Source organism: Callospermophilus lateralis, chromosome 5, assembly GCF_048772815.1.
Source record: "Callospermophilus lateralis isolate mCalLat2 chromosome 5, mCalLat2.hap1, whole genome shotgun sequence".
Classification (NCBI taxonomy): Eukaryota; Metazoa; Chordata; class Mammalia; order Rodentia; family Sciuridae; genus Callospermophilus; species Callospermophilus lateralis.
The window spans coordinates 130405409-130423974 of record NC_135309.1 but is presented as its reverse complement, the minus strand read 5'-3'; the positions used below and the strand labels follow the sequence as shown (position 1 = coordinate 130423974).

General features: G+C 36.2%; 1 protein-coding gene across 6 annotated transcripts in view; it reads left to right on the top strand.

Annotated features, from left to right (window-relative positions):
- The window catches only part of Znf131 (zinc finger protein 131), a 30369-nt gene extending 12003 nt beyond the window's left edge, over positions 1-18366 (top strand). For 4 of the 6 annotated variants that reach the window (XM_076856163.2, XM_076856165.2, XM_076856164.2 and 1 more), the window contains 3 exons: positions 8294-8979; positions 15278-15408; positions 16532-18366. In XM_076856163.2, coding sequence (XP_076712278.1) covers positions 8294-8979; positions 15278-15408; positions 16532-17209 — 1495 coding nt within the window. In that variant the 3' untranslated portion in view covers positions 17210-18366. Of the gene's footprint in view, positions 1-8293; positions 8980-15277; positions 15409-16531 lie in introns of those variants that run through there. The other 2 variants (XM_076856166.2, XM_076856167.1) reach the window with 2 other exon arrangements.
- The last annotated feature ends 200 nt before the right edge of the window (positions 18367-18566 follow it).

Here is an 18566-nt window from a genome sequence, read left to right as displayed (position 1 = left end):
GTTCTTAGCAGCAGAACAGTGGAACATATTTTGTAACAGTGGCCAGATTGAATTTGGGAGAAATTTAATGAAGTTCACATACTTAGTCTTTGGAAGATGAAGGTAAAAACAATTGGGTATTCATGTTGTATAGCTTATTTAGAACCTTTTAGAGGATTTATTATAAGACCCTTATATTAATTACGACCATCTGTGCTATTCAGTAAAAATAATAGTAACATGTTGAATTGTTTCTTGAACCAGCTAGATATTCTACAGGGAGAGTCTTAACCCCACCCACCCCTGTGTGTGATGCTACATTTCCTCTGTTCCATTGCAACTCAGCTTTAGCCTCTCCTTTCTGAGTGTGTAGAACCTCAAGATCAGATGACAAAGCTTTGGGCCTCCTAAGATCTTTTTGGGGCAGGCACCCAGCCTTGTGCTTATATGTGATCTTCTACATTCCCTGTAATAAGTCAGAGCTTTTCAGAGTTCCCTATGGACATCACATTTACCCATCCGTTTTCTTTTAAGTTTTTGGTCAACTTCTTGGGAGCCCCAGTTGGTAATGCCACCTCAGTAGCTGCAGTGGTAAGCAATCAGTGTTGATTGTCTTTAATAAATGACTTATGATTAGGGCTATTTGAAGAATAAACTCTTAAGTGAGATCAGATCTCCAAATATTGTTATCCTGTTTTAGATCTGTTCTTTGAATTCGTATGTGTAAAGCACTTAAAACAGTGAATGCCATATAGCAGTATTATTATGGCATATGCTCTATTCTTTGCTTGGAATGCCTTCTCCCTGCTTGTTTCATTGACAGAATCTTACTCATCTTTCTATTCTCAGTCCAGAGCAAACCACTTGTTCTCTAAAGTTTTACATGACAGCGCCAAGCAGATTGACTTAGATACTTCTATATTTTTACTTTATCTTTATACATTTTCTGCTTAAGCAATAATCATACTATTATTGTCCTTATATTTTCCCTTTAGTTTTCAACTGCTTTGAGACAGGAGTTATGCATTTTCATCTTTCAGGAGCCTCTAAAACTACTTCTTGCCTGGCCATTCAGCCTTAAATACTAGCTGAACTAAAGTTGGGTAGCAGCACTTTTGTTATTCTTTAATTATTTCTGGAGCAAGGATCTGGGTTCACTAGGTTATACTCATTAAAATGAGCATAAGAAGACTGGTAGAATTAATTTACAATTTACCTCAACACTTGAACAAAACTGCTTCATTAAAGGAAACATGTTTCTTTTCTCATTTTAACATCTTTCTGTTAGGGGTGGCTCTTTAAAGTGAGTGGCCAGGTCATAGTCATAGCTTAGTTTCAATTAAATTGTAATTATTTGTATTATTGATACCATGCAAGTTGAGTTTGTCATTTAAAATGTCTTCCAAATGATTATACTGAGTTGATGTTAAATCAAAAATTTATTAGGGAATTGGAGCATTCCAAAGTGGGCCATTAATTTCCTATTAATAACAGTATTTGTCATCAGAGGAATGACCACATAATCAATAACTGAGCGTCATATGGGTCCTTAAAAAGGAAGATATAGAATTAACAGGCTATCCCCATCAGAGCAAAAGACATAGATTTAACAAGTTAAATAATTTATGAATAAAAATTTTGTGTTTAACTTGACTGTTAAAGAGAACACTGTTGAAAAGATTATTGTGTAACCATTTTGCAGATATGGAAGGTACATGAAGTACTTGTCTTAGATTTGCAATATGGGATTGTTTTTGGAATATAGTGTGAACCTTTTTTAAATGACACTTAAAAACATACTTTGACCTTATTTTTGCTTTTCTGGAATTGCTTAATTATTTATTTAAAACTGTATGAGAAGGTTTCTGTTATTTGTTACAAAGCATCAGTTGCCATATAAATTTTGTTTTCTTCCCTGCCTCTTAAAGTATAATTTACATGTAATAACCATTTGCCCATTTTAATTGTAGAATTTGAATTTTGTGGGGGTTTTTTTGGGGGGGGCGGGTTAGGGGCTGAACTTAAAGACATGTTATCACTGAGCCACATCCCAGCCGCACCACCCACCCCTTTTTTCATTTTGAGACAGGGTCTTGCTAAGTTGGTGAGGTTGGCCTAAAATTTGTAATCCTCCTGCCTCAACCTCTCAAGTCACTGGGATTAGGGTGTGCATCACTTCATCCAGCTGATTTTTTTTTTTTTTTTTTGGTATATACTGGTGTAACCACCACCACAATCAAGATACAGAAACATTTTCATAACCCTAAAAGGTTTTCTGTTGACTCCTTCTATTTGATCTTGAATACTACAAATGTGATTTTTACTACTATAGTTTTACCTTATTAAAAATGTCATATAGATGGCTGGGTACAGTGGCACTCTTGTAAAAGTCACATAGATAGACTCACAGCGTGTAGCCTTTCACATTTGATTGTTTTCCTTTAGCAGTGTACTTTAGAGATTTGTGCATGGTGGTGTGATATTTTGCCCCTTTCCGTTACTGAGTAGTATCTCTACTACTCAGTATGTATCTGTACTACTCAGTACTGAGTGTCCATAATATGGATATACCACAGTTTCTTTCTTGATGTAATGATGTTTAAGTTATTATTGCTTTTAACTGTTAGAATTGTAAGGTTAGAATAATAACTGCTATATACGAGTCTTTGAGTGGGCATATGATTTTGTTTCTCTTAATAAACATCTAGAAATAGGATAGAACTGAATGTAAGATATGTTTAACTTTGGGAAACCATTTGGAAGTTTGTTTTTTTTTTAAGTGGTTCTACTGTTTATATAATATTGAGGGGTTCAGTTTTGTTACATTCTCATCAACACTTGGTATTGTTGAGGTTTATTTTTAAAACATTAGCAGATATTTTCTTAAAGGGACATAGTAAATATCTTAGACTTGTGTGCCATGTAGATTTTGCTGCCGTTACTCAGCTATAATATTGTAGCATGGAGGCATCCATAGACAGCATATAAATGAATGCATGTGGCTATGTTAGTAAAAGTTGTTTACATAGAACAGGCTGCACTTGGGTCAGAGATTGCTAACTTCTGCTTTAAGTGTTCTGATGGGTATATATAGGTATAGTATTGTGATCTTAATATTTTGGGAGTTTCAGTAAGACCTGCAATCCATGAACAGTTGTCTCCTGATGATATTTTCATTTTCATATTTAATAAGTACGTTTAAATTATACTGTTTGAGTTTTAACACATAAATGTTTTGGCAGATACATATGTAAAGCCATTATTGCTATTAAGATAATGAACATATTCGTCACCCGTCACTGTTTCTCAATTTTGTAATTCATTTTCTCTCCTATGCCTAGCTTCATTCGCCATGCTGATCTGCTGTCACTATAGATTAATTCACATTTTCTAGAATTTTATGTATGTAATCATGAATATGAAATATACTTATCTGTTTCTCTCATTGTAATTATTACAGTGTTGTGTGTGTATATATAGAAAACATTTTTTATTGCTGGGCAGTATACCATACTTTATTGATTTAACTGTTGGTAGCTATTTAGGTTTTTCCAGTTTGGGGCTTTTACAAATAAAGTGGCTATGAACATTTGTGTGCAGTTCTTTGGACATGCTTTCATTTTTTTTATGGCAAATATCTAGGAGTGGAATAACTGGATAAATACGTGTTTAATGTTTGAAGAAAGTACCAGACTTTTCCAAAAGTTGTGCCATTATACATTATAGTATATGAGTGTTCCAATTGCTCCACAGACTTGCTACTACTCAGTATGATCAGGTTTTTTTCATTTTAACCATGCTGGTGTTGGAGGTATAGTTGTTTTAGTTTGCATTTTCCCAATGACTAATCGTGTTGAACATTTTTTTTCACATGCATTTTGCCATCTGTTTATATTCTTTGGCAAAGTTCAAATCATATCAGTTCTAGTCAAATCTGCTGCCCGCTTTTTAAATTATCATCAAGAACTCTGAAGGGTCTAAGGTTTTATCGTATTTGCAAGCTAATAGGTTGGTCAGCCAGTTTGAGCACGTTACATGAAACTCCTGATTCAGAGAAAAAGGACTTGATTACTTATAGCACAGGAAACAGTGTGGGATCCATGTTTCTATCAGTTTTCCTTTTCTGTCCCTTCGCTAATTCCCATAGGGATGACACAAGGCCTGCATGTGTGCTTTGCTCAGTGGTTTGCATTGTAGAGTTGCAGTTCAGTTCCTGAACTTTAAGAAACCTTTGTCCTAGAGGGCACATTATTTTTATTATACTGGATGATAAGTAAATCTACCTAAACTCTGGAAGAAGACAGGCTTTATCTTTTAAAGCCCTTAGCTGTATGAGCAATCTTGAATTGTTGGTCCAAGGTGAAAGGCTCTCAGTGCCTTTGTTTATAAGACATGCAATCCATGGACAGTTGTCTCCTGATATTTTCATTTTCATATGATTTTGACCTCTGATGAAATTTTCCATGACAATACCACTTCATTGGTCACTCTTGATTAATATACCGTAGGGACTGGGACCTGATCCATTTCGTTTTTCTCATACTGGATTCAAGATAACTATTAATAGAATTTCAATAAGTAGGATGTGGCCATTCTTTAGTACTGACCTTAATCATTGTACCCATCCATCCAAGGCCTCTTCTAGAATCAGACAACAGAGCAAATTCCTAGAAAGGTGGCCTTCTTCTTTAGTTTCTGTATTGACTTTACCATTTGGCCTTAGGCTAAGTGTAAGAAGATGTTGTAGCAATTATACACTGCATTGTCACATGAGGAGAAAGTCTAGGGCAAGTCCATCATTCATACTCTTGCCAGTGATTTGATACTGACGTGAGTGCCTTCCAGAGCCCAAGGGTTGTCATTGCTGATCACATCAGCCTCAGTGAGACAGATTTTTACCACCTTTTTAATTGGACAACTCCTGTGGAGGGGAATCCTGCCCACAGGACATGCATAAATAAGTCACTTATTCTTCCAGTAAGCTTTCCCTCAGGAGCTTCTAACCAGAAGTAGCCTAAGTTTGGAAAGATTTCCAGTCATCTGAGGACTACTTGGTCTTCCTTAAACATTTTTCTGGTCCCTTGTAACCACTTCTGAGGTGTAAGTCATCGTGTTTTGTAAAGGGAAGGAAGGTAGTACAGTGAAGTACACAAGGTAGTACATAAGAAATACAGTCCCTGGGCAACCTAGGAGTCCTGGAAAGAAAATATTGTTTATAATTGAGCCCTTCATTATTCTGGGGCACAGACTGACATTGCCTCCAGTGTGGTCTCCCCCCATTCTCTCTTCAGTTAGAATGATTTGAGTCTTGCAGTTTTTGGAGAAATTAAGGGCAGTCAGTTCAGTCTTTCCTACTTCTCATAAGCACTTGAACACCAGTTGAGTGGCAGTTGTCTACCTTATGGTTTCGTGTCGGCTATGAGAAAGATAGTGAGGCAAAAACCTCACTAGAAAGAGCAGAAGCAGGTGGTTTTAAAGGACTTCTAGGTAAAGTTAAGAAAGTTGATGATCAGATCATAATCAGAGCCTTCTGATGAGGGACCGCAGACTCAGCATCAGTTTAAAGATGCTTGTAATAGTTGGGGAGAGCTGCATCAGAGCATTTTCTTTCATTGGTAGGGCTCTAGGAATGGTTCTGATAGATAATTAATGTTCCTTCCTCCTCCATACCTCTTGGGATCTAAGGTGTTCTCTCCCCAGGTGCCAAGGTAATTACTCTCCCTCCACCTCTCACAAATTCATTGTGTTTATTCTGGTAGCTATAACTTCACCTGTTTTCTAGATGTTCTCTCCTCTTACCCAAGCCTTTCATCTGGAGTGCCATTTTTATAAAAACTTAAGAAACCTATTTTGTTTCTTTGGCTTATGTGGACCATTGTAAGTGTATTTGGCTATCATTGTATTCAACCAAGTAGTCAATATTCTCATGAAAAAAGATGATGTCAGTTCAGTAAGAGAATCCAGATGGTTGAACTGGAATTAAGTTTGAATCTTTTAAGCCTATTTTGACCAGGGTATCACCTGAAACGAGTACCAACCAGATTGTCATAGGGTTGCTCTTGGGAGAAGAGAAAAGGATCATGTCCAAGAATGTTCAGGGCAGAATCCTAAATTTTCCAGTTAGGATTATATAACCTTCCTACCCCTTTTTGTCTTCATCATTACCCAGGAAGCAGCTGAGAAGAGATGATTCCTTTCTGTGGACAACTGAATTTGATTACCAAACTGCCTTACCCAGATTTTTTGGTCAAGGAGGAGGTGAGGGAAATAGTCAGAAATCTTTTTGAATCAATGTTTTGAGAAGGCCATTGTAAATGCTCCATAATATTAGTATCTGTTGATGGTAGAGAGTATGAGAAGTCCATTAATACCTTTAATGTTAGCCAGTTATTAGCCAATTACTGAGTAGCATTTGTGATTAAAAACTGCAGTACTCTCGGACTGATGGTGATCCAAAAAGTTGAACAGAAGACATAGATTAATTTCAGAGGCTACAATGTGTGGCCTGAACTAGCTGATGAGACTGCAGTAGCAACAGTGTCAGCACAACTGACTGCCTAGAGATGGAGCCAAAAGTCTAGTATAGTCAGCCTTCAAGTACCAGAGACAAAACCATGTGATATGGCTTTTTCACTCTGAGACAGGGCAACTCTTTGTAGGTGTCACAAGTCTGGCACGCAATCTACATCAGAAACAGGGTCTTTTACTTGTGCTCAGTCCGTGATGGTGGATGTGTTGGCACACCCAGAATAAGTCGGATCTAGGCATTAATGGTGACAGTCTGGGTGCAGGTGTGATTAGCAGTTTGATTCCAGTTGATTTCATTAGAGAACCATCCTTTATATGGGCATCAAAATAAATGACCCAGATTAACAATAGGGAATGTTGACCAGAGCTATGAGGACAGTCTCAGTTTCTACCCATTGGGCAAAGCCATTGTGTATACTTTTAGTTTTCATGGTTTTGAGGTTGAACACCTTCAGCAGCCCAGTGAACACCATCAGGTTTCAACTTAACAAAACCATTAGTGAGTCAAGGATCCCATTGACCTGTTGGCTTTACTTTGATCAACAGAGAGTGGGAGCTACCACTTTTAAATATAAAGCCAAAGAATAAACTGACTGCTTTCTTAAATATACCCTTTACATTTGACAAATGACACTTGTTGGGCACTTCTAACCTTATTACTGTCATTCTAAATCTTGTAAATGTACTTATTGTTAGATGCTGAAGCACTGAAACAGCAGTTTATAGAATCAACCCCACCCCCCAAGGTCAAAAGAACTTCCCTGTCCTGCTCTGAATCATACCTGTACCCCATCAGTTCAATGTAAAGTGCCTTTTCTCCCTCAGGGAACTAGGTAGGATAGTAAGTTAGGCACTTGAAAGTTTGAGTTCTTCACATTCCTGAGTTTCTCCCATCATACTTGGTGAGTACATATTGACTGTAGCTCCACTTGAGAATAGGGAGACTTTGGCTCTCCCCTTAATTTTCTTTCTCCTTAAAAGCACTTGAAAGTAGAGGGGAAGGGAAGGATAGAAGAGAAGTTATGGAGGAAGAAAGCGATTCTGGTTTCAAACAACACACAGACTGCATGGGTTCAGACAAACAACCTCCAGTGTTTTCAGCCCCTTCAAAGACCTCAAGGTTATTCTTCTGACACAGTCTGTTTCAGCTATGAAAACTCCTGATTTCAGCTGCCCCCTCTCATGTTGCTTTCCGGTTGGAACTTCCAGGTCATGCCTTTGGCTTGAAAGAATACTCCTTAATCCTGGACATTTACTGCCCCATTGTCATATCATTTCCATTTTTGCCTAGTTTTAACATAAAAGTTTAAGGGTTTTCACTTGGTCTGTAACTATGATTTTCTCCTGTCCACCCTCCAATATTTTATGGTTTCAGTGGTTTTTTAAAAGCCAGCTTCATTTTGAGTTAATTTTTTAATGTATGATGTGAAGTAAAGGTTGTAGTTTGTATTTTCCATGTAGATATCAGATGTTCTAGCACCACCATTAAAATATTATCTTTCCTTTATTTAAATACTTTGGAACCTCTTTTTCAAAAGCTTATTCTGTAAGTGGGGCTCTGTTTTGGACTTTATTCTGTTCCATTAATCTTCATAGTTGTGCTTTCACCAGTATCATTATCTTCATTGCTGTAGCTTTGTAGGAAGTCTTGAAATCGGTATACACCTTCCAATTTTGTTTTCTGCCTTTTTATATAAATTTTATCAGTTTTATCAGTTTCTTCAAAAAAGCCTGCTGAGATTTTGATCTAGTATATTTTTTTTAATTCATATGTTATATATTTCAGAAACAAAGAAAATTCAGCTCCATTAGAGGAAAATACCACAGGAAAAAATGAGGCAAAAAAAAGAAAGATTGCAGAAACTTCAAATGTTATCACTGAGTCATTGCCATCTGCAGAATCAGAGCCTGTTGAAATTGAGGTGGAGATTGCTGAAGGCACAATTGAAGTGGAAGATGAAGGCATGGAAACATTAGAGGAAGTGGCTTCTGCCAAGCAGTCCATAAAGTACATACAGAGCACAGGTTCATCTGATGATTCTGCTTTAGCATTGTTGGCAGATATTACCAGCAAGTACCGACAAGGTGATAGAAAAGGGCAGATTAAAGAAGAAGATGGCTGTGCATCTGACCCCATAAGCAAACAGGTAGAAGGTATTGAAATTGTGGAACTTCAGCTGTCACATGTGAAGGACTTGTTCCATTGTGAGAAATGTAACCGTTCATTTAAATTGTTTTACCATTTTAAGGAACACATGAAATCACACTCCACTGAGAGTTTCAAGTGTGAAATATGCAATAAAAGGTACCTTCGGGAGAGCGCATGGAAACAGCACCTAAATTGTTACCACCTTGAAGAAGGTGGAGTGAGTAAGAAGCAAAGAACTGGGAAAAAAATTCATATATGTCAGTACTGTGAGAAACAGTTTGACCACTTTGGACATTTTAAAGAGCATCTTCGAAAACATACAGGTAATTAGAAAATACTTTGTTAAAAGTATATTTATTCCACATTTATATGAAGTCTAAATTGTTTTTTTAAATAGTACCATATAAACTAATAACTTCTGTCTTTTCTAAGACAAAACACACATTGCATTTATAGTATTGTTGAAATATTGATACTTTAAATGCAAATCATTATCAGCTTTGAAAGTGATTGTCCCTTTTATTCCTTACCAGTTTCTATATTTTTCAAAGAAATACATAAAATATTCTGATTTACTTACTAAGTCCTAATAGTGGGACTTTACTGTTCCTGTTATTACATTTTTCCTATTAATATGTTACATAGATAAGTACATTTATAAGATGTCTCTGACATGTTTATACTTTTTTGCATACATTTAGTTATGTTTTGGCCTAGTTGATAGGCAATATACCATCTTACTTCACATCTCTCACCAGCAAATGTGTCAGGACTGGTGGATAGCCAGGGAGCTAAGAAGGATCATGTCTTCATACTATTCCTTCTCCTGGGAGCCATCCTAGACCTAAAGCACAGGTTCCAGAAAGGTCTGACTAAGGCCCTATGGTTCTCACAATTCTGTATTTGCTTGTTTCCCTGTCTGATTCACTGTCCTTGTTCCCACTCCCCAACCATTTCCTTGTGAGGTCTTGTGAACCATGCATAGGACCTGCTACCAATAGCTTGAAACTCTGAGAGTCCTTAAGTCCACTATAACAAGTAAATGCTGAGTATCAGGCTTCTGAACACTTGTTCCCAAGTCCTCATTGCAGGTAGTGGTTAAGGCTGGTTTTTAGATTGTTGATATGGTGACTACAACATAGATACACTATACTATTTGGGATCTTTCTCTTTGATGCTAGAGTTTGGAGAAAGCTTTTGGTGAAATATTTTTATAGACCCCTCACTATCTAGAATCACTTGCTAATATTAGTTGAAAATGAGAAACTAGGTAGAAACAGATAATATGGTATCCTTTGCCATTTGAATTCTTGCTGTCAATATTTGGAAACTAAATATAGGAGTAGAGAGTAGTCAGAGAATGTACTATCCTTAAGGCTCAGTATGAATTTAAAAGGTTTTAAGGGACTAGTTTGGGTAATTAATACACAGTAAATTTTTATGAAATTAAATTCTGATTTCAGATTTGTACACTTTAGAAACTGATATAGATTTTTTTGGTCCTTAAAAAAACAAATATTCAGGGTGGGGTTGTAGCTCAGTGGGTAAACGCTTGCCTTGCATGCAGGAGGCACTGGGTTCGATCCTCAGTACCACTAAAAATAAATAAATAAATGAAACAAAGCTGAGCGGCTTAATTGATATTTAAAATACATACATATATATGTGTGTGTGTGTGTATATATATATATATATTTATGTATATATATATATGTATGTATATGTATATATATATTCAGCTAGGCGCATTGGTGCACGCCTATAATCCCAGTGGATTGAGAGGATGAGATAGGAGGATTGCAAATTCAAGGCCAGCCTCAGCAACATTGAGGCGATAAGCAACTCAGTGAGACCCTGTCTCTACATAAAATACAAAATAGGGCTGGGAATGTGGCTCAGTGGTTGAGTGCCCCTGAGTTCCAAAAGGGTACCAAAAAAACAAAAACAAAAAAACAAATATTCATCTATTCTTTGTGTCTCTTGTTGAACATTTATGTGATAACTGTGGGTTAATTTTGCAAGAGGATTAAATACCACCAGAACAGTAAACAATCATTAGAATGTAACCAGTGAACTTTGATAGGGACTTCCAGCACACCAGCAGAAGACCAGTTGCTTTTATATTACTTTTTAGGACTATGATATTTGATAATAGGGCAACATGAACTCTTTTAGAAATTTTAAAATGTACTCTTTATTTTGGATTACACAGAATATAGGTTGTATTTCTTTGATTTCAAAATGATGTGAGATAAAGTAACTTAATCTAAAGTAACTAAGTTATTAGAAAATATAGGACCACATGTCCACTGGACGATCACTTTAGCACATAAACAGTTTTGACATTTAACTTCAACTACTTTGCTAGTAATCAGTGACAAGATTGTTGTAGGTAAGTGATAGATGGTTTAGTGAATTTGAGAAGAGCATAAGTAAGCAGTTTTAAATTGTGTTTGGTAATAAAGGATGATCACTTTTCCCTTTCAACAAATTTTTTCTTGTAACCAACTAAGTACAAAAATTGGAGACAATCCTGTCCCCAACCACAAAACATAATATACCCCAACTCATTTTCATATTTTGAATATTTTTATTGGTTTAATGTTTTTGTTTCTTGTATATTCTTAAAGCATGTACCATAATTTGTGGCTTGATTTGCAAAGTTTTAGCTATTCACATACTCTGAATTTATTTATTAAAGTAATGATCCCATTCTGCTAGATCATGGATTTGGAATCCAAGGAGCTCCGTTATATTGGGGAAAATATTCAGACACAGAGTTTGATAAGCTAAATGCTGGGTTGCTTGGGATGGAAGAGACAAAGATGGCTTTCTGGGGGTTACCCTATGGTGACTCAAGAGAAGAAACCTGGAAACAGGATTCCAGACAAAGGAAATGAAACATTCAGACATAAAAACAAGCGGAAGCAAGTCATTAGGAGTGCAGATAGTGCATATGCTGAAGGATTGAATCCAGGTAGAGGAATGCAAGTAGATGTGACCAAAAAGATCAAAAGGGCTGACCAGACAGCAGGAACCTGTGCATCATATGGGAGATCTACAGGTGGTTTAAGTGTGAGAAGAAGAGGTTGAGATCATAGTTATTTTCATAAGTGCTGTAAATGAGTTTGGATTTTATCTTGGAAGATTCTGGGTCATTTTAAAGGAGTTTTAAGTCAGAACGCAATCTGATCAAATTTGGTTTAGATGATTGGCAAGATAGATTGGAGCAGCGTAAAACCTACTAACTCTAATAAGGAATCTGTTCAAGTAAACCAGAATGGGGAGTTGGTAAAGGTAGCTACAATGGAAAAGAGTTGGACATTTTAGTAATACGTAGGTAAAATTCATGGGATTTGGTGACCAGTGAGGTGGTGGGGAGGCAGAGGGGGGTGGTATTAGAGAGGGAGCTTCCTAGCTTTCTCATTTAGGTGACCAAATGATTGGGGGTTATTAAATTACAGAAAAAAACAGGTAAGCAGTTTAGGTGTTAAAGAAGAACCAGACCAACTGACAGCTATGCCTGAGGGATAACCAGTGTGAAAGACAACCTAGAGCTGGCCTTTATCCATGTTTTTAAATAGTGGACTCCTAGTTTCTAAGAGAGAAAAGTGTAGAATCAGAATGTGGATCCAGAAATCAAGTCAGTTCCAACTCTAGTTCTGATATTTGCAAGCATGAACTTGACTGGTTCACTTTACTTTGAGATTTCTCAAAGTATAAATAAGGATAACAATACCTTCCCACAGTTTTCCATTACTGTGACAAAATATATACCTGGGATAAATCAACTTGAAGGAGGAATCATTTATTTTGGCCCACAATATCAGGGGTTTTAGTCCATAGTCATGTGACTTTTTTGTTTCTGGGGCTGTGATAAAGCATGGTGGAGCAAAACTGCTCACCTCATGGCAGCCTGGAAGAAGAGAGAATAGGAGGGAAGAAGAAAAGGAGACTGGAGGACAAAATATATACTTCAAAAGCACACCTTCAGTGACCTACTTTGTTTAGGTAGGCCCTATGTCCTAAAGGTTCCACAACCTCCCAGTAGCACCACTAGTTAGGGGACCAGGCCTTCAAAACATGAGCCTTTGAGGAACATAAGCAGATCGAAACTGTAACGCCTACTTTCCAGGGTTGTGACAAATATGAAAATGGTGAAAGCACTTTGAAAACTGCAGCTACCCACACATCTAAAATAGAAATAATCTGTTGCTATTTCTATATTTTACTGGGCTTATTAAAGTAAATTTTAAAATAGAAACAGTTCAAGTGACATACAATGAAAAGTTAGTCTCTTTTTTACTTAAGTAGATCTCTTCAGAAGTAAACTACTGGCTGGTGGTATAGTTTGGTTGTGGAGAGTGTTCTTAGGCATGTGCCAGGCTTTGGGTTCAATCCCTAGCATTACAAAGAAAGAAAGAAGCAACTGTTATCATTTCTTTATTTATCCTTCCAGGTGTATTCCTTGGATTTTCAAATAACCATACACATACATGCTTGCTTTTGGGGAAACAAATAGCATCCTGTGATAACAGTGACATTTATCTTGGTTTTTTTTTTTTTTGGTGGGGCGCGGGGAACGTTGTGTCTATGAATACTTAATTTTTTTAAATTGTGGATGCACAATACTTTAGTGTATAGTTATACCATAATTAACTACTCCTATTAATAAACACTTAGGTTTTTGCTAGGTCTTTGCTATTATAAACTATGCTGCAATAAGCATTCTTGTACATTTATCTTTATGTGTGTGTTCAAGTAACTTAATTTTTAAGAGGAGAACTGCCAGGAGTATGAGTATGTGCATTTAAAATCTTGGCAAATATTATCAAATTGCCCCTAAAAGAGGTTCTACCAGTTTATACTTGTAAGTTTTATTGATAATGAAAAATTATAATAAAACCACAAAATTTAATATTTCTTTTAGCAGTATCTCCCAACATTTTTGGAATTAAAAGGGGTTTCTGTATCAACAGTAATTCGGGGTAAATAGGTATTCTTTCTTATATTAATTTTTTATCATGGAAATCGTACAAAAGCTGATGTTTTTTAGGAAATAATGTTACTTGACTGCATGAATCCTTCTATTTAAGTATGAAGGTCTCATCTGGGACCTCATTTCTGGTTCTCCACCTCCAAAATTTGTCTTGTTCTCTAAGCATTATCCTTTCTCCAAATTTTTTCACTTTTCTCATAGTTTTTCTCTCTAAGCACATTTTCTTGCTTAGAGGAACTCACTTCCTCTTAAAAAAAAATCTTCCGTCTTGGAATCATTTTAGGTATTTGCTCCTGCTCCCTGGTTGCTGAGTACTGATACAGATAATTTGTGTCTGAGATCTTCAGTTAGACAGTTTGGTGTTTGTTTCCTCTTTCAATGATTATTCCAGATCATCACTGTAGTACTCCTTTTCTCTCAGCAAATAACAGTGGTTTCTCCTGGCTTGAAGAACCCTCATAGTGATCTCTTCTCCCAGCCACCTTTCCTCTATACTTCTAGGCTTTCTTGAAAGAGTCTTTATACTGATTGTTTTCACAAACAAGCCTCTAACTCTCCTCATCCCAGACAAATCTGGCTTCTGATCCCAGTTTACCACTGACTTCTATAATTTCCCTTAGTTTTCATTCCTTATATTTCTGTTTTCTTTGCTAGCTTATCTATCTGCCTTTTTAACTTGGTGTTTCACTAAGTCCTTTCCTTGATTTTGTTATCATGCAACATACTCTGAGAAAATTTATCCATACTGGAAGTATTTATTACCACTGAAAATAACCACTAATCTACATATCAGTCCACCCTCTTATTTGGCTCCAGAATTATTTATACAACTATCTACTAGCCGCCATCCCTCAGTCTGAGTAACTTGAACTGAACAGACTCAAAACTGAATTCGTAATCTTTCCTACCACAGCTACTCCAATCCTACTTGGATTCCTGAGTCCTGGGTTCTTTTCTGATTGGCATTCCACCCATTGTGAGAAACAATTCCTCCCTTCTTAATCCTCATCCACTGTGCTGTTTTATACTTCTGACCTCTCCTTAGAGCACACTTTCTTGATTCCTTCTTTCATTCCGTTCCAGGTAGAATTACCCTCCTCTTTTGTGCCGCTGCAATTCGTTTCCTGTGGCTCTGTTTTCTGTAAGGAGTTTCTGGTGCAATGTATTTATTTATTATCACATATTTCACTTACCCTGGCCTTTGACAGGAAGTTTTTTTAAAGGACATTGTATTTATCTTTCTCTCTTCATTGTCTAGCACATGATTTGTTACACATGGTAAGTGTATAAAAATGCTTATGGAAAGGATAGTGATGCATTTCCTTAAAATAACAGATTGGTCATGATTTTTATCTAAGGAAAATAATGCAAGAAATGAAAAACATGATACAAAACTTGAATCCAAATTTGATTTCTTCATCGGAGCTCAGATTAAATTAATCATCATTAAGTCATATTTTCTCTTATAGAGAAATCTTGGATGTGGTAAAATATCTGAATTATAAATTGTGAATTTCCCCTTTTAAGAATGTACTATTAAAAGTAACCAAAAAGCAAAAAACAGACTCTTAAAATTTGCTGTTTTTCTTATTGTCAGTATATTTTTTTTTCTCTTATAATAGGTGAAAAACCTTTTGAGTGTCCAAATTGTCATGAACGATTTGCTAGAAATAGTACTCTCAAATGTCATCTCACTGCATGCCAAACTGGAGTGGGGGCAAAAAAAGGAAGGAAGAAGCTGTATGAATGCCAGGTATGTGTGGGTGTATTCTGTCCTTAACAAATGAATTTGTATTTGCATTCTTCAATAGTGAAAGGTAGTAGTAGTCCCTGACTTAACCACAGTTCAACTTGGGATTTTTTAACTTTATAATAGTGTGAAAGGTCAGTAGAAGTCATATTTTGAATTTTGATCTTTTCCTGAGCTAGTAATAGGATGCTCTCTCATGGTGCTAGACAGAAGCAGAGAGCCATAGGTCCCAGTCAGTCAGTGATCAAGAATGAAACAGCTGATACTCTACAGTGTACTTTGTTGCTTAGCTGTAATAGTCAGTAGGTTTAAGTATATTGAAAGCATTTTTAACTTAAAGCATTTCCAACTTAGAACATTTACAGTAGATCTATCAGGACATAACTCATAAGTTTAGGAGCATCTGAGAATCTCAAGCAAAGGTACAGAGTTGACAGTTTGGAAAGGAATGAGAGTAAAGAACGTCACTGTGTTGATTTTGTAAGGAGGAATAGTTTTACTACTCAATCCTAGATGACACTGATACCAATTAAAAAAAAAACACCTACTAAACAATAGGTAGTGTGAAACTAAAGTTATTCTTAGCCATAGAGCAGTCAGTCTGAATTTGGGAGACTGGGGAGGCAGAACAGCTATACCTGCTGCATCATCTTCCATGATAAAATAGTGGGTTTTTTTTTTTTTAAAGTAAGATTATGTCTCTTAAGTGTTGAAATTATGCTAGAAATTATAATATGGTTACTTTATATTCCAAGAATTTATGTGGGACCTAAACAATGAGGGCCATATGAAATATTTCCCAGAATATTTAAAGTTGTTAGCAGCTAAAAAACCCAAGTCAACCAAGTAATTATGAAATAGCTTGGACAAGATTTTATTGCAGATACCATATTCATAATATTTCAACTTACTTGGGCTGGGGTTGTGGCTCAGTGGTAGAGCGCTCGCCTAGCACGTGTGAGGCCCTGGGTTCGATCCTCAGCACCACATAAAAATAAAGGTATTGTGTACAACTAAAAAATAGATATTTAAAAAATATATTTCAACTTACTATCAATATATGTTAAAATTACAGAGAATAATCCATATTTCTTTCAGGTAACATCATATCTTTTGGTTATTTCAGGTGTGTAACAGTGTGTTTAACAGCTGGGACCAGTTCAAAGATCACTTGGTAATACACACTGGAGATAAACCCAACCATTGTACTTTATGTGACTTGTGGTTTATGCAAGGAAATGAATTAAGGAGGCACCTCAGTGATACTCATAATATTTCAGAGCGTCTAGTAACTGAAGAAGTCCTTTCAGTAGAAACACGTGTGCAAACTGAACCAGTGACATCAATGACTATTATAGAACAAGTTGGGAAAGTGCATGTGTTACCATTACTTCAGGTCCAGGTGGATTCAGCACAAGTGACTGTGGAACAAGTCCATCCAGATCTGCTTCAGGACAGCCAAGTGCATGATTCACACATGAGTGAGCTTCCAGAGCAGGTCCAAGTCAGTTATCTAGAAGTGGGTCGAATTCAGACTGAAGAAGGTACTGAAGTACACGTAGAGGAACTGCATGTTGAACGGGTAAATCAGATGCCAGTGGAAGTACAAACTGAGCTTCTAGAAGCAGACTTGGATCACGTGACCCCTGAAATCATGAGCCAAGAGGAGAGAGAGCCTAACCAAGCAGATGCTGCCAGGGAAGATCACAGAGGTGCTGAGGGTTTAAAGACCAAACCAGCAGTGGATTCCCAAGTTGAAAAGGCAGAGAATGATGACAGAACAGCTATGCCAGTTTTAGATTGAAATAACGAATATATTTTTTAATTTACACGTTGGGTTTTTGAACTGATTATGGGCAGTGTGACTGTCCTTAAACTGACAGACAAGTGGACCAAAGTTAAAAACTATTTCCTGTTGTGCTGAACTGTTTCTATCGAAACAAACTGATGCCCCTCACCCCAGTTAATGCCACAGAGGAGGATCTTTCTCATAAATGAAGGGGAGCTTTGAGAAGTATATTTCTGAAAACTTAAATGGATTATATTCTTATTATATAGTTGGGTACGAAAGTATCTATTTTCATTGTAGTAAGGGTTCTTTATCACCGTTTTCTCTTCCCCGGGTCATGTCCTTCCTCAAATTTTTTCCATATTGTAAAATCAAATGTAAAATCATTAGAATACAAGTTTATGTATTCTAATGCATGTTAGAAAATTGAATATGTAGGAAACAAGGCTGCATGAAGAAAGTGCGTTGTTACTGTGCAGTTAAAATTTTGGCTGGCTTTCTTTAGTTTGAACAACATTCTTGTCTACCCCAATAGTCACAGGTGCCATCTCTGCAACAGAAAGAGTGGTGGTGGCAAAATTTCCAGAATGTTACAAAAACAAACAAACAAAAAAACACCCATGTGCCTTTTTAAAACCAACTAGATTTTTCTATAAAACATCTCTGGTTCTTTCAAAGTTTGTGTTATAAGGAGCAATGTAGACAGTGCTATAGTACTTCATATTTTTGCTTATGATGACAACTACCAATTCTTTTTCATTTAAGTTAGATTGAGAAATTTCATTTAATGGCAGCTGAAGGGCCATTTTCAATTGGGAGAGTTCATTTACATCTGTGGTAAACTTTATTTTGATGAAAAGTTGCACTAGTATTTTACCACAAGATGAAAAAAAAAAAAAAAAGATGAGCATCATTTAAAAATTAATGTATTTAAAATAAAGTACAGAGAAAAACATGTATATAATATATCAGGCTTTGTTTTGAATGGAATCTTTTCCCCCAATCCTTAATGTAAAGATCTTGTGCTATAACTTTTAAAGCCATACAAATAAGAGTGCTAAACTGTGGACTTAAAAGTAGGTGTGTAAATATTTTTAATCAGTATTACTTAGAAAATAAAATATAACAACTACATAAAATAAACCAATATGCTATTTTCTTTACCTGTTAAATATTGGGAGATATTTACATTTTTAAAGTAAACTTTAAAATTATGTGTTCATGACTCTTTCTTATTTTTTTTAATTACCAGTGTGGAAGTTGGTATGTGGTCAGAGATACCATCTCATCTTTCTGCATCTGTATTAACATGATTTTTTCATGAACAGAGAGATAAAATTCTCAACACATACCTCCAACTTCAAAAGTCGGC